This window comes from Podarcis liolepis (assembly GCF_965112155.1).
Source record: "Podarcis liolepis genome assembly, chromosome: 17".
NCBI classification, from domain to species: domain Eukaryota; kingdom Metazoa; phylum Chordata; class Lepidosauria; order Squamata; family Lacertidae; genus Podarcis; species Podarcis liolepis.
In genome coordinates, this window is record NC_139571.1 from 36,242,659 (window position 1) to 36,256,947 (window position 14,289).

Below are 14,289 nucleotides of genomic sequence, written 5' to 3' on the forward strand. Positions count from 1 at the left end.
TGTAATTTGTCATGAGGAAACCACAGAGGAAGGGGGGAAAGTGGAGACAGGAGTTAACAAGGGGAAGAATGTGTCTTATTCCAATGGCGAAGCCTTGGGCTTAGTTACAGTGGCATGTGAGGACCAGGGGTTTCCTGAAGCTTTCTCTGGAACACAAGTTCTGAACTAGGGCATTTAGGCAAGGGCTTAGCTTTGAAGGCACATGAAGCGATTGCTAATCAGTTGTGTGTGTGTGGTTAAAAAAAGAATCTTACAGCAGTGGTCAAACCTATTTGAAGATAGGCACCATCATTCTGCTTTGCTTGTTTCTCCTAGAACAGGGGCGGCCAACTCTCAAAAGACTGCGATCTACTCACAGAATTAAAAATTGGCAGTGATCTACCCCCTTTTGGGGGGTTCAGGTCAAAGTTGTTGAGCCTTTTTTACCAGTAGATCACGATCGACCTATTGGACATCTCTGTCATAGAACACTACATTTTCTTACCTTAATTGAAAATCTAGTGGAAGACAAGATGCTTGAAAATGTCCCTTTCCTAAAATTTCCCCACTCTGAAGCCTGAGTCTCTCTTCTTGGTTAACAGTAGCAAGCACCCTTTTTATTTTTTGAGAGGCACTTTCGTTGCTGGAGGCAGCCACCTAGGAGGCCATTAGGGTTCTCTGAGTGGTCCTTGGCCCACGGTTTATAGCTAAACCAGCTCATCCTACAAAAGGGCAGGTCCTGAACCTGCAATATACACACCAAGAAGCAGATATCTTATTCTTTTCTGGCACATTAGATAGGTCAGGTTCTTGTGTCAGCTGGCTGGGCTGGAAGTCACAGGGCAAGTCTTGCAACCCTCATTTTCAGGGATGGCCCCAGCTTTGCGGAGGCGGGGATGGTGTGTATTCTCCTCTGCAATTTTCCAGCCAGGTTGTGCTAACGTAATACACAAAACTGAACATGAAGACGGGAGTATGATGGCATTCTGGAGCAAATGAGACCTTTGCCCAAGCCACAGCCTTCCTCCTCTTAAAAGGGAATAAAAGTTACAGGCTGAAAACTTGGGGAAAGAATAAATGAGAACGTAGCCAGAGCTTGAGGAAAACAGTTTCTGACATGGAGGGAAAGGGGAAATAAGCTTCAAATGGAACACTATCTTTTATTCACGACCTGCAGTGGGGCGGACTGCGAGCGCACGACTGAAAATAACCCCCCCAAGCTCCACACCTCTCTGGCAAAGTGGGAGGCAAGAATGCCAAGTAATGTATGTTCTGTCACAAGGACTTTTTCTGCTCGCTGAACCTTGCTGCCTGGGACTCCTAATGGCCCCTGAGAGCCGGCGCACTCTAGTTAAAAATTAACAAACAAAGGGAGGGAAAAGTAATTAAATATGGATGGCGGTAATCGCTGAGGAGCATGTCTGGCCCGAACGGCTGCACGCTTGAGCGCTCCCGTGCAGCTCGGCACATCCTGCAAGTTTAGAAGAACCCTGCGGTGAGCTTCCTGGGAAGATTTGCCCATTAAATCTTCGGGGAGGGGCGGCTGCGCTAGGAGGGGATGGGTGAGAGCGCAAGACTTTCAGGCAGACACAATGGGAGACCTGTGGCACCAGCTTGAGGAGTGATGGAATGGCGGCCAGGGAGGAATTTAAAAGGGCAGGTCCTTCTTGGCATCATCTTTCCTCAAAATAAAAGGCTTTCCGTAAGGTGTTGCAGATCCCTTGCATTGCATTGTAAGGGCATTCAAGAAGGACACTGACAAACTGGAACGTGTCCAGAGGAGGGCAACCAAAATGGTCAAAGGCCTGGAAACGATGCCTTATGAGGAACGGCTAAGGGAGCTGGGCATGTTTAGCCTGGAGAAGAGGAGGTTAAGGGGTGATATGATAGCCATGTTCAAATATATAAAAGGATGTCACATAGAGGAGGGAGAAAGGTTGTTTTCTGCTGCTCCAGAGAAGCGGACACGGAGCAATGGATCCAAACTACAAGAAAGAAGATTCCACCTAAACATTAGGAAGAACTTCCTGACAGTAAGAGCTGTTTGACAGTGGAATTTGCTGCCAAGGAGTGTGGTGGAGTCTCCTACTTTGGAGGTCTTTAAGCAGAGGCTTGACAACCATATGTCAGGAGGTCTCTGATGGTGTTTCCTGCTTGGCAGGGGGTTGGACTCGATGGCCCTTGTGGTCTCTTCCAACTCTATGATTCTATGATTCTATGCAGAGTCAACATGCATTGCAAAGCTGGGTGTGTGAGTGTTTATTGTGGATCGCCTTGCTGCAAACTTCTTGTCTTTATCAGATTTGGTTTGTTCTTCCTCCTCCTGGAAGTATTCCATTACTGAAGGATTTGTCTCTTCTCAAGCCCACCACTTTCCAATCTCTCTTTTTACTCTTTCCCTTCTGCCTTCTCCATTCCACACTTTATTTTTTTACATGCGTGAACTTCCTCTACCCCACGCCATCCCTTAATGCACAACTTTTGAGCTGCTCTAGGCAGCAAAACAAACTAATCCATAACTTGCACGTTCTAAGAGCTCTGAACGTTCAGGAGACAAGGCATGCAGTTTGTAGTGCTTCTCATTTCCACACGCCAGGCCATATTAGGGTACTTTGAACTGTGATCTCCCTCCACCACAGGCCCCACTGACGACAAAGATTCTAGCTGGGTGGTTTCCTGCCTGTGCTGAGAATGGGAGCTTGGGATTGCTTGGGAAGAGAACACTTCTCACTTCCTGGGTAGACAGCAGTTTTAGCACCTAATGCACTTTCCCCAACACTTGAGATTTTTGCAGGTAGCTGTGTGTCATTTGCATTTTACCTTTACCCTGTAGCAATAGTGAGGCTTAGCATCACAGCTGTCAGTCTTCCACCCAAGCTGGGCTGTTAATGCATCAAGTACAAGATGTATTGACAGCCTGTGCTGGATATGAAATTGAATTCACAGTGAAGTCCAAATCAGAAATATGTAATCGTGTCATTTGCATGTTGCTGGTAGATCTAAATGTACATATTGTAGAGTTGCTGAGATTTCTTCATAGATTTAAAACTGGAATAGTACTATCCAAATTACTGTACATTGCACACTTGATATGTTCCTGCTTTGTTTTCTTTCTGTTTTTAGCCGTACCGACACAGGTGGATTCTGTGGGTTAAACCACAGAGCCTAGGACTTGCCGATCAGAAGGTCGGCGCTTCAAATCCCTGCGACGGGGTGAGCTCCTGTTGCTCGGTCCCTGCTCTTGCCAACCTAGCAGTTCAAAAGCACGTCAAAGTGCAAGTAGATAAATAGGTACCACTCTGGCGGAAAGGTAAACAGCGTTTCCGTGCGCTGCTCTGGTTTGCCAAAAGCGGCTTAGTCATGCTGGCCACATGACCCGGAAGCTGTACGCCGGCTCCTTTGGCCAATAAAGCGAGATGAGGGCTTCAACCCCAGAGTCGGCCACGACTGGACCTAATGGTCAGGGGTCCCGTTTACCTTTACCTAACTTACAAGGATGTAAATTTGGCTTGAATATTAGGAGAAACTTGCTGATGGTAAGAGCAGCTAAAAATCGAAACTTCTTAGAAGTCAGGGGGCAGGGCTCTTCCTTGCTTGAGGTTTTAAAACAAGCTGGATGGTCATTGGCTGGGGATGCTTCCCCCCAGTTGTACTGCAGGGTTGGAGTGGGATTCAAATGGTGCTGTTTAAGGACAGATGAGCATTCAAATTCACACTCGTTCCATATCTTCTGTCTCCTTTCCTCCCCACTCTCCCTGCCTCTCAAGTACTGGGTTTGTAATATTGTTAATCAGGCAGATTAATCTATTTTTAAAACTTTTGATCAAGTAACAAGGTTCCCTGATTAACTAGGCAAATGTAAGTGTATTTAATTTTTTTAAAAAACCACACACACCATTTTAGGAAAGTTGTTCACCGTTTTCTTGAACACACGAGGAGGTGCCTCTTCGATTAATTAAGGATGGTGCTTGCTGCTTCATCTAAAAGCATAAAAATAACTATTTTTATCCCTTTGCTCATGTGGGCACATTTAATTCTCATTGGATTCCTTCAAGTTGGTGACAAGCCCTGTCAGATGTACAGATCGTACAGTATTGACTGGCCCAACAGACCTAGAGGCAGAAAACTCTGTAAGTAAAGGCCTCCGCATAATGTTTTTTTCCCTCCCTTTGCATTTCTTCAGTGAAACTGAGTTGGAAAAGGGTCAGCTGGTGGTTCAGGATACTGTAGCAGTTTGTGCCAGGACTGCTTTGCACGCCGCACCATTAAGCATAGCCTTTAAGACTTCTGAAGCATGAACGAGACAAGCAAATGTTTTGAAAAGACTTGTGTGTCACGCAGAACTAGCTCGCTTCCCTGTCAAATGTACATGTGGGTCTGTTCCTGGGTGTAGTGGGGAATAGCCCCAAGGAATTATTGGAGTTACTTGGGTTCTGTACAACCTCTTGGTCAGAGACTTTAGGGATACGGCTTGCGTCAAGGTGTAAAGAAGCCCCCTTTTCCCCACCATTTCACTTGCATACACGACCTCCCACACCAACACCACTGTTCAGTTAAATAGGTGGCTGTTCTTCTAAACTAGCCTGCCGCTTGCCTTGTCTTACCAAGCAGAAAAATCATGGAACTTACTCATGGTAGTTACAAAGGTGTGAGAGAGGGGGGTGTAGGTGCTGGTGGAGGAACTACATTCGTGTTCTTTCTCTGAGGTGTAGCTGCCAGAGAAAGACGCATGTTGGGTGGGAGCAGAACAGAAGGGGTACCATGTTCAGAACTCTTTCCCTAGGCATGTTTGCATGGCACAGTCATAACAATTTTTAGGGCCCAGGTGAATGCCTCTTCCTATCTGAAGAAGTGTGCATGCACACGAAAGCTCATACCAAGAACTAACTTAGTTGGTCTTTAAGGTGCTACTGGAAGGAATTTTTTATTAAGATCCTTGTGGACTTTTGCTATTTTTGTGTTGCAGCAGCAACTAGGACCACTCCATTTGCTTGTTACATTGCATTGCTGTTGCAGTGAAGTAATGCTTTTGTCCCAGAAGTCTTTTTTTGTTTGTTTGTTTGTTTGCTTGTTTGAAACGAGAGACAGAGATAGTTTAAAGGTTCACTTGTCTTTCTCCACTGCATTTGTACATGACCCATATCTTTGAGAAAAGAATCATCTGCACAAGTCTTAGGTTGCAATCCTACACGCTCCTGAGATTGAATTCCAGTGTTGAAGCCAGTGAGACATGCATCTGAATAGAAGGCGCACCTAAGATTTCACCGTGGGTGGGTTTGGAATTAGGTACCCAAACCATAGTATGGCTTTGAATTCATTAATAATAATACTTTAATTTTAATTTTTTTTATTTATACCCTGCCCATCTGGCTGGGTTGCCTCAGCCACTCTGGGTGGATTCCAACACATGTAAAAACGCCAAACATTAATGTTAACAATCTAATCCAGTATAAAAAGTCGCAATAACCTTAAACAGCTTATATCAAACAAAGCAACATTCAACAACCCACCAGAATCTAATAGTAAAACCGTAAAGTTAAACATCAGCACATAATAATCAGTTTACACTTATCAACCACAATAGAGAATTGCCAATCTATAATCAATAAAAATAACAGCAAATTGCTATGCATAAAATGCCACAAAACATACAAAACCACGTAAAAGGGTAAAATTGAGGGACAAGGACACACAGCTTTTAAAACTATTTTTTAAAAAATATACCTGAACTCCTCTCCTCAGCTGCTGCAAGGAGGTAATTGGACTTGTCATCTAGGCATAGACTTGTAGGGCAGGAGCTCTTTCTTGGTCCTGTTTAGGGGTCTTGTAGGGTTTGCTTAAGGGACGCGGGTGGCGGTGTGGGTTAAACCACAGAGCCTAGGACTTGCTGATCAGAAGGTTGGCGGTTCGAATCCCCGCGACGGGGTGAGCTCCCGTTGCTCAGTCCTTGCTCCTGCCAACCTAGCAGTTTGAAAGCACGTCAAAATGCAAATAGATAAATAGGTACCACTCTGGTGGGAAGGTAAACAGTGTTTCCGTGTGCTGCTCTGGTTCGCCAGAAGCGGCTTAGTCATGCTGGCCACATGACTGTACGCCGGCTCCCTCGGCCAATAAAGCAAGATGAGCGCCGCAACCCCAGAGTCGTTCACAACTGGACCTAATGGTCAGGGGTCCCTTTACCTTCACTAGGGTTTGCTTCCGGTAAGGCACCCCCTTTCCCAGAGTCCTTATGAGTCTTCTTCCCCCACCAACTTCCTTGTCTGGTAGTTGAGAATCTTCAGAGTATACTATTGAAAAGATAGTGGTAGTCAGACTGGATGTTTAAGTATATGTAACTGCTTTCATCCCCCCCCCCCCCAAAAAAAAATATCACACATGAGAATTGCTAAGGGTCTTGCTAGACCACTTCCTTTTGTAGCAATTGCAATACACTGTGCTAGATGCTGTTTGGTTTTAATTTTATTTCTATTGCTTCTTATATTTTGTATCTTGCTGCATTACCATTTGAATTCCATAGCTTCCCAAGTGTAATAAAATAAGAGACAAGTGGTAAAATACAACGAAAAACCAGTGCAAATTAATGTGATAGTTGATGTGCCATCTCCTGCCTTCAGCCACAAATCCACAGATTTGTCGTGGACCACCTGAACGATGCTTGTGGACAACTGGTGGTCCGTGGGCCAGTTTGGCAGCCCTTCCACTATATGATCTCGGTGAAACTTTCAGTAGATGGACTCATACAAATAAAAATGAATGTGCCTGTTCTGTTTAAAATAAGGAGGCAAGGCATATTGCATGCCCACAAATTTTATAATGGAACATTTGTTTTCTTAAAAATCCTTGCTTCTGGAAATGTTTGTGTGTACACATGCGATAGAGAATATATATATATCACACTCTGAAATTAGCATAGCTCTACTGACACCACCAGCACAACTTGAAGGCATTGATTCATTTTGGCTGCTTTCTCACTTAATGCAACACTTGCATCTGTTTTGATGGGATGGCTGGTGTCAATTGCCAGGAAATGTCTAAATTTATAAGTATTGTTGGGGTCTGGATGGGGCGGGTATAGCATCCGAAGAATGTTTGGTCTAGTTCAGCTCTCAAATCCACTCTGATTTCCTGATAGCGACCCAGGGACTAGAGGTGTTTTGCTGCAAAACCTGACAACTTTCCACGGGTGGTGTGGCTTGGGAATAGAGTTGGTGTTGTCTTTTTTCAGTTTATACTAATTTTGTATCTCTCTTTTGGGGTTTTGTATATAAAATGTAGAAAAAAATTCTCCTATAATAATTTAAAGCTATTTTGCTGTATGAGTGGAACTGTGGGTGCCTGTTGTGCCCTATCTTGATTTGAAAACTTAATTAGGAACTCTCCTGCGGCACTTGGGGACCTGTGATCTTTGTCTCCATTCTAGAAAATATTGAGAGGGGCATGTTCTTGCATGTGCCCAGTGATCTTCCATCTGGTCCCACTAGAACAGACTTCCTCAACCTGGTGTCTTCCAGTTGTTGCTGGACTCCAACTCCCACCAGCCTCAGCCAGCATGGCCAATGGTCAGGAACGATGGGAGCTGTTGCCCAACAACATTGGAGGGCACCAGGTTGTGGGGAAGCTGCTTAAGGTAAGAGGCACAGTACGAAAATGGGTCATGTCAGGAGAGACACCTGCCATTTCCCTTGAGCTTCTAATGGTATTGGGTTGCTCTTGATTGCATCTGTTCAGTTTTAAAGCTACAATAGTGTGTGTGTGTGTATTTTTATTATAAGAGATAAAAAGGAAACACACACACACACACACAAAGTAACTGCCAAAAGCAAACAGTGGAGACATCAAAATGAACTTTTAGGTTGCTGGGGAAACAAAGACAGATGGACGGGGTATTGATATGATATGATATAATATGATATAATATAATGATGATGATGATGATGATGTCGTCGTCCTCAGGACACTGGGACACGATCGAATAACACCAAAAATTGCAGACAAAATAAAGGCTTAGAAAAGGATAAATGATAAAAAAGACTTTACATAATTACAAGGGTGAAAATAATAATAATTACAGAACACCCGTGTACAAGGCTTCTTCCGTCTCCGGATTTACGATGTCCCCTGATGCTCTAGAGGCATGTATAAAACTTACAGAATCCATGTATTCTGTATGAACAGGTGCCTTTCTAATCTCGCATTATCATAGTGGAAAGTCCAGTAGTTAATAAAACAAATAGCTCAAGTCTGCTCCTTCGTCCTTCCCTCCTCTTTACTAGGTCTGTCAGTTTATTCATAAGGTCAGTGTGATACATTTTGTTAACGTTCTGTTGTTGTTATGGTATTCTGGAGTTAATCTTCTTGCTTTGGTTAGCTGCATTGGGGCATCTGCAAAAAGGTGGGATGTAAATTTCAAATTAATTTAGATGCAAGAACGCGTTGCTTGAGATTTAAAGGTGAGTCCTGCATCTGAGGAGGCTGAGGGCAGCTCTTATAAATGCCTTCCAAGTCTTGTCTCTCACTTTTTTGATTTTTTCTCTCTCTTCAGATGCGCTGGCTCCCTCCCTCAGAGGCTACTTCTCAGGGCTGGAAGTCCCGTCAGTTCTGCTGAATACTGTGTAAGTGGATGAGAAAGACCTTGTGAAAATGCTCCAGATTAGCACAAGAGGGAGCACGAGCGCTGTGTTGTTTTTGTTTTCTTCACTTCCTCTGCCTCATATGGATTGGTGGGAGGCTAGTGGCTATTTTCATTCTCTGCTTGTCATGCAGTCTTGGGTCTGAAATTGGTCCTTCTGTACTGGTTGCAGGTAGTCTCCCTCCGTGCCGCCACCCCCCTACTCCCTGCAATCTCCTTTCTGAGAAAAAATATTCAACTTTTTTAGAATGAAAGGGAGCTGGTTCATGCTGTTGACCAAACTCTTTTATCGTTTTCTGTACCCCTTTCTCCCACAAACACATTTAAAAGAGTATAGGATGTCAGTCAGCCCAAGGCCTGGTTGAAGACGAACATTTTTGCCTGGCTCCTAAAGGTATATAATGAAGGTGCCAGCCGAACCTCCCTGGGGAGAGCATTCCACAAACAGGGAGCCACTGCAGAGAAGGCCCCGTTTTCGTGTTGCCACCCTCCAGACCACTCAAGGAGGAGGCGCATGAAGAAGGGCCTCAGAAGATGATATCAGGGGCTGGATAGGTTCACATGGAGATAGGCAGTCCTTGACGTATTGTAGTCCTGAGCCATTTAAGGTGTTCTACGTCAAATACAGCAATTTGAATCAACGTTCTCCTTGCCTTGGGTGGCAGAGATTAGTGTCTGCATAGTCACACATCACCCACCTCTGCCATTTCTTTCAGGGGCATAAATAATACCTTAAGTGTAGATGAAGAAGAGTTTGGATTTGATACCCCGCTTTATCACCACCCAAAGGAGTCTCAAAGCGGCTAACAATCTCCTTTCCCTTCCTCCCCCACAACAAACACTCTGTGAGGTGAGTGGGGCTGAGAGACTTCAAAGAAGTGTGACTGGCCCAAGGTCACCCAGCAGCTGCATGTGGAGGAGCGGGGAAGCGAACCCAGTTCACCAGATTACGAATCTGCCGCTCTTAACCCCACCACACTGCATTTATTTGTTACTTTCCTCCTGCGATATGTGGGAGGGATCCTCAAGAGTCTGGGACTGACCCCAGAGTCTGATTGGCTAGCTGAGTTCACGGGGGAAAAACACTGCATGGGGTTTGTGTCCAAAACACAAAAAAACTCCTTTGACCCTCTGAAGATAAAAGCAACCAACATGTAGCCTCTCTGTCTCCTCCTGCTTTTTTGTAAAGCAGCAGAGAGCAATAGACCAATAATCTTCTCTCCCTGTTTTTCGTCCCATTTCAGCCAAAGAAAACAAATCTGTTCTTAAAAATTAATGAAAACTTCACTGGCTGCGCATCAAAGTTGGAGAGCTATAAATCAATGGGGTTATTAAAGGACATGAGATTTGAGGGTGAAAGATGCATGCGGAGCTGCATGCTGCAAATAGGTTGGGATGACTTAAAAACTGAACCAGCAAGGACAGAAAGTAGTGAGGCCGAACTGATGGGAGAGAACTGCAAAATTTGTTCCCTTACAGAATGCTGGTTCCAGAATCTCAGAAAGCACTTCATACCCCAAAGTTCTGGTTGCTCTAGAACAGTGTTCTTCAAACCTATTGGCAGAGAACACTTTCCGTATCAGCTGGACTCTGGGGCATGTCCTAAGTACACCGTCCATTCAGCCAGAGTACTAGCTATATACCTATTGGGCTTCATTGTCACACATTCTCAGCAGAATATACATGAGATCTCTCCCAACACACTCGTTATCTGTTCATTCAAGGGAATATGAGCAGCGAAGGGCAAGCAGTATGTGATGCCAATAAAGGTTTGATGATGGCGGCAAGCAGTGTTCAGTGAAACTTCTCGTCTTATATTCTGATTTATTAGCTCAAGAAATACATACCCAACTGCCACCCCGGAAAGTTTTGAAATTGTTCAGCATCACAGGACAAAAGGTGCCTGCTTTAACATAGATACCAACTATTGTACTGTGATGCTGAATAATTTCAAAATTCTGTCTCACAAATCCATTTAATCTTCTGACATTTGAAAACCCAAACCTCATTGTGTTTGGTTAGCAGTACAATGCGCTGCTGTTTTCCTTTAAGAATAAACTCAGCAAATGGCCTTTCCCTAATATAGTGATTTTATCTTCCAAAGCCCAAATTTATCTAGGATTATTGGATTGTGGCGGTTGTTGTTTTTCCCCCCTAGAGAGAGGGAGCCAATGAGTTGTTTTCATACCAGCGTATCATAGTGAGCAAGAGATGCATGCAAAAAACGAGGCTTGAGTTTTTGTGGATTGTTCTCCCCCTTCCAGATGCACGCACAGCCATATTTGGGAACAGTTCCCTCAGCTGCAAATTGGCTGCTGCAATAGGAAAGCCTCAGTGAAGAAAGAGTTCACCTCCAATGATTTTGCATGTTATGTGAACAATAAGAGAAGACAAAAGGGTTCTATTTTAAGAAGTGCTGAGACTGATGTAACAAGTCAAGCACCTGCCTCTCTAAGCATTATTAACATGTTTCAACATGTATACATGATGCACTTGCTCCCTTGCATGTAGCATTAGTACACTAGAGACGCAGGTGTCCTCAGCGGCTACGAGTGTCTTTTACCAGCTTCACCTGGTAAGGCAGATGCAGCCATTCCTGGAGGACAGCTGGACCTCAGTTGTCTGTTATTGGAAACCTCAAGGTTGGATTACTGCAGTGCTCTTGGGGGGCGGGAGGCTACCCTAGAGGCTGCAGTTTCAGTTAGGCTGCTTACGGGAGCAAACCTACTGCCAGCAGCCAATCCTGCTACTGAACCAAGTTCAAGACCGAGGCTACCTTTTTTCATACATACCAAGTAGGTCACTGTGTTCCACAGGGTAGTTTTTCCTCAAAGTCCCCCAAATATCAGAAACTTTCTGCACAGTAACTGAAAGGAAGGCTTTCAGTGGGGCTGCCCTTGTTTTGTGACAGGAGCATACTTAACCTGTACTTTACAGAAACAGTAGAAGACCTTGTTTTGTTTTGACAAGCTTATCCATTCAGATGAAAAGGTCTCTGCTTTAGATTTAAAAACCATGCAAAATGGACATCTGCCTTTAGCTGTTGTTTTTGTACTGTTGTTCAAACGATTTTTAGCCGTGTTTTACGGCATGTTCGTAAATTGCCTTTAGACAAATGCAAAAGGAGACTGGCAAATAAATAAATTACCATAACCTCACCCAAAAGGCATTCAGTAGAAAGAGCGGCCATTGAGTGGCCTATCCTTTGGTTAATTTATTGGCTATACTAGCCAAATATAATGATCGTCTCTTGATGTGCAGAGGTAGACTTCCAAAATCCAGATACTGAGGGAAGAAAGGAGGAATAGCCACGGTGTGTTGCTTGTGACCTTCTCAGACGTATCGAGCTACCCTTTTTATTTAAAACAATGTTTTGGGTGTTGGAGCTGGGGTGCTGGTCAGATTGGGTGAAGGGAGGCTTCTCATGGCCTTTGAAAAACAGGTCAAGCTTCAGCAAAAAAGGGGCACCTTAAGAAAACATAGTTAATAAAGCTGCTGTGCAACTGGGAACACCGGATGGAGGAAGGATTCGATGGGAGTCCAGCTTAGTTGTGGCTTTGGCTGCATAGGAGCATTCTAACCCTGTCCCTAAGCTGGACTCTTGTTATTGTGTCATTTGCAAAAGTGTGGCTTTTCAAGCTAGAAAAAAATTGAATACTGCTGAGGTTGTCATAGAAAAGAAAAAAACAAGGGAGGGAAAAGAAGCAAAGGGCCAAATGTGGTGTTGTTAGTGTACAGTCAGCATTGTTTGAAAGTCGTTGTCAAGAGTAAAGGCTCAGTAGGTTTTCACCCTGAAATTATAATTCCTCATGCACATAGCACAGTGGATCCAGGGCAAACCGCTGCTTATATTCTTGATGTCTAATTAGTTCGGCTACAGCTGTTGTGGTTTAGCAGATTTGTATGTTGCGGTTGTGCTGAGAACTCTCTCCAATCTCCTGCACTATTATAAATGGATTTTCCTAGATAGAGGCAATCTTCAGATTTCACTATTAAACACAGAAGCTAAGGTGTCCAGTCTCTGTCATTTGTCCAGTCAGTGTACTCACTGGGAAAGAAGGCCCTATGTATTTTATATAATTATATCTAAGGGCCCATGCAGTGCTATTTTTTTTAGAAAAAGAGGTGTTGGAACTCACTCATTCTCTTAGAATGGCAATGGTGCCCATCTGAGAGGTGCCAGAACTGATTTCTGGTGAGTTCCCCCTGAAAAAAAAGCCCTGGCTATGTATTGTGTATTTTCCTTTATTGTAAATCGCTTGGAGAGCTTTGGGTGACAAGCAGCTATTAAGTTTAAACAATCAAGTTTAAACAAATAAACAATCAATCCTATAATGCAGCAACTTTTTTCAATAAAGAGATATTCATATTAAGAATCCATTATGGGGAATAATACCAACTGTCCCACAGGTGAATATAATGCTAAAGTTTTAAGATAATGATTGTGGCAGTATTTCTGGTAACGCAACTCTTTGTGTGTTGTGCATCTACTCTCTTGCATTTTGAAGACATGATTTCATATCTCCTTTTAACAGATGGTCCTTGTCATATTACCCATTTCATTCTAAAGAAGCATTAATGTTTCTGACAGTGCATGTACCTTTCTGTTGTGCAGGTACCAGGTGTGTGATGGCGGCTACAATCTGTCTTGTGGGTATTAATGCGTTCTTCCTAAGTCGCTACTGGTATCTTACCTCCATCTTCAAATTTGCGGTGTGGTGGGTAAGTGAAGACCTGGTTGTGAAAATATGCTTTAATTTGATGGGCCAAACAGTTTAAGCAGTGCAGCCAAAAGCCTTAGACCCTCCATTTTCATCTTGGATCATCTTGACTTTGAGCCAAGAGACTCTGCTGAATAAATGCTGTTTATATGCATCTTCCCTGGCGTATACCCAAGCTGGCAGTGCTAGCTGGAAATAACCTTGCACTGAAAAACCACCAGTTGGCTGCTGCTGGGTGATCAGTATATAGCAGGGGTTGGCAACCTAAGGCCCATGGGCCCCCGCTGCCTGCTCAGTCGACTCCCATGCGCTGCATTAAACCAGCACGGAGCAGAGTGGGGACCGCCTTCTGCAACGCTGGCCCGCTTCCCATTGGCTGCAGGAAGCTCCTGCAGCCAATGGGAAGCTGTGCACGCCTCCTCTGCGCCAGAAGGAAATAGCGTTTGTGCATGCGTGCGTGCACACTCCGGCCCACCATAGCACATAGCTGTCAACTTACAGATTTGAAAATAAGAGACCAGCAGCCTCAAAAAATAAGGAATCAGCAGCCAAAATAAGGGATTTTCAAAGCACGGGTATGTTCAACTTCTGAGCCCCTCCAAGCCAAGGGCAGAAAGCCCAGCCAGCAGCCAAACGAAGCCTCAAGCGGTGGTTCCCACAGCGCAGCAACCCGGCAAAGGGGATGCAGCAAGGAAAACCACCGTCACCTCTCCGCTGGGAAGCACTGAGCAAAGGCAAGTCCCCAGGCAACGCGGCCGATTTGATCGGCACAAGGCATGCAAGCTCCACCCCCCCAGTCGTTCTTAGACTCCTTATTGGGTGAGCAACGCAGCCAAGCAACACAGTTGGAGCCTCCCTCCTCCCTGGCTGGCAGGCAGGGAGGGAGAGGAGCTGCTTCCTTTGAAACTCTGGAAATTTAAGGGACATCATCAATAAGGGACAGCAGCGGGACACGGTGCT

The 14,289-nt window shown here is 44.5% G+C and overlaps 1 protein-coding gene across 1 annotated transcript in view; it reads left to right on the plus strand.

Moving 5' to 3' along the window:
• The window catches only part of RBPMS (RNA binding protein, mRNA processing factor), a 77,270-nt gene that overhangs the window by 59,581 nt on the left and 3,400 nt on the right, over positions 1-14,289 (plus strand). Inside the window, exons 7-8 of the mRNA XM_083482004.1 lie at positions 8,522-8,591; positions 13,224-13,330. Of these exons, the coding sequence (XP_083338130.1) occupies positions 8,522-8,584 (63 nt within the window). The 3' untranslated portion in view covers positions 8,585-8,591; positions 13,224-13,330. The remainder of the gene's footprint in view (positions 1-8,521; positions 8,592-13,223; positions 13,331-14,289) is intronic.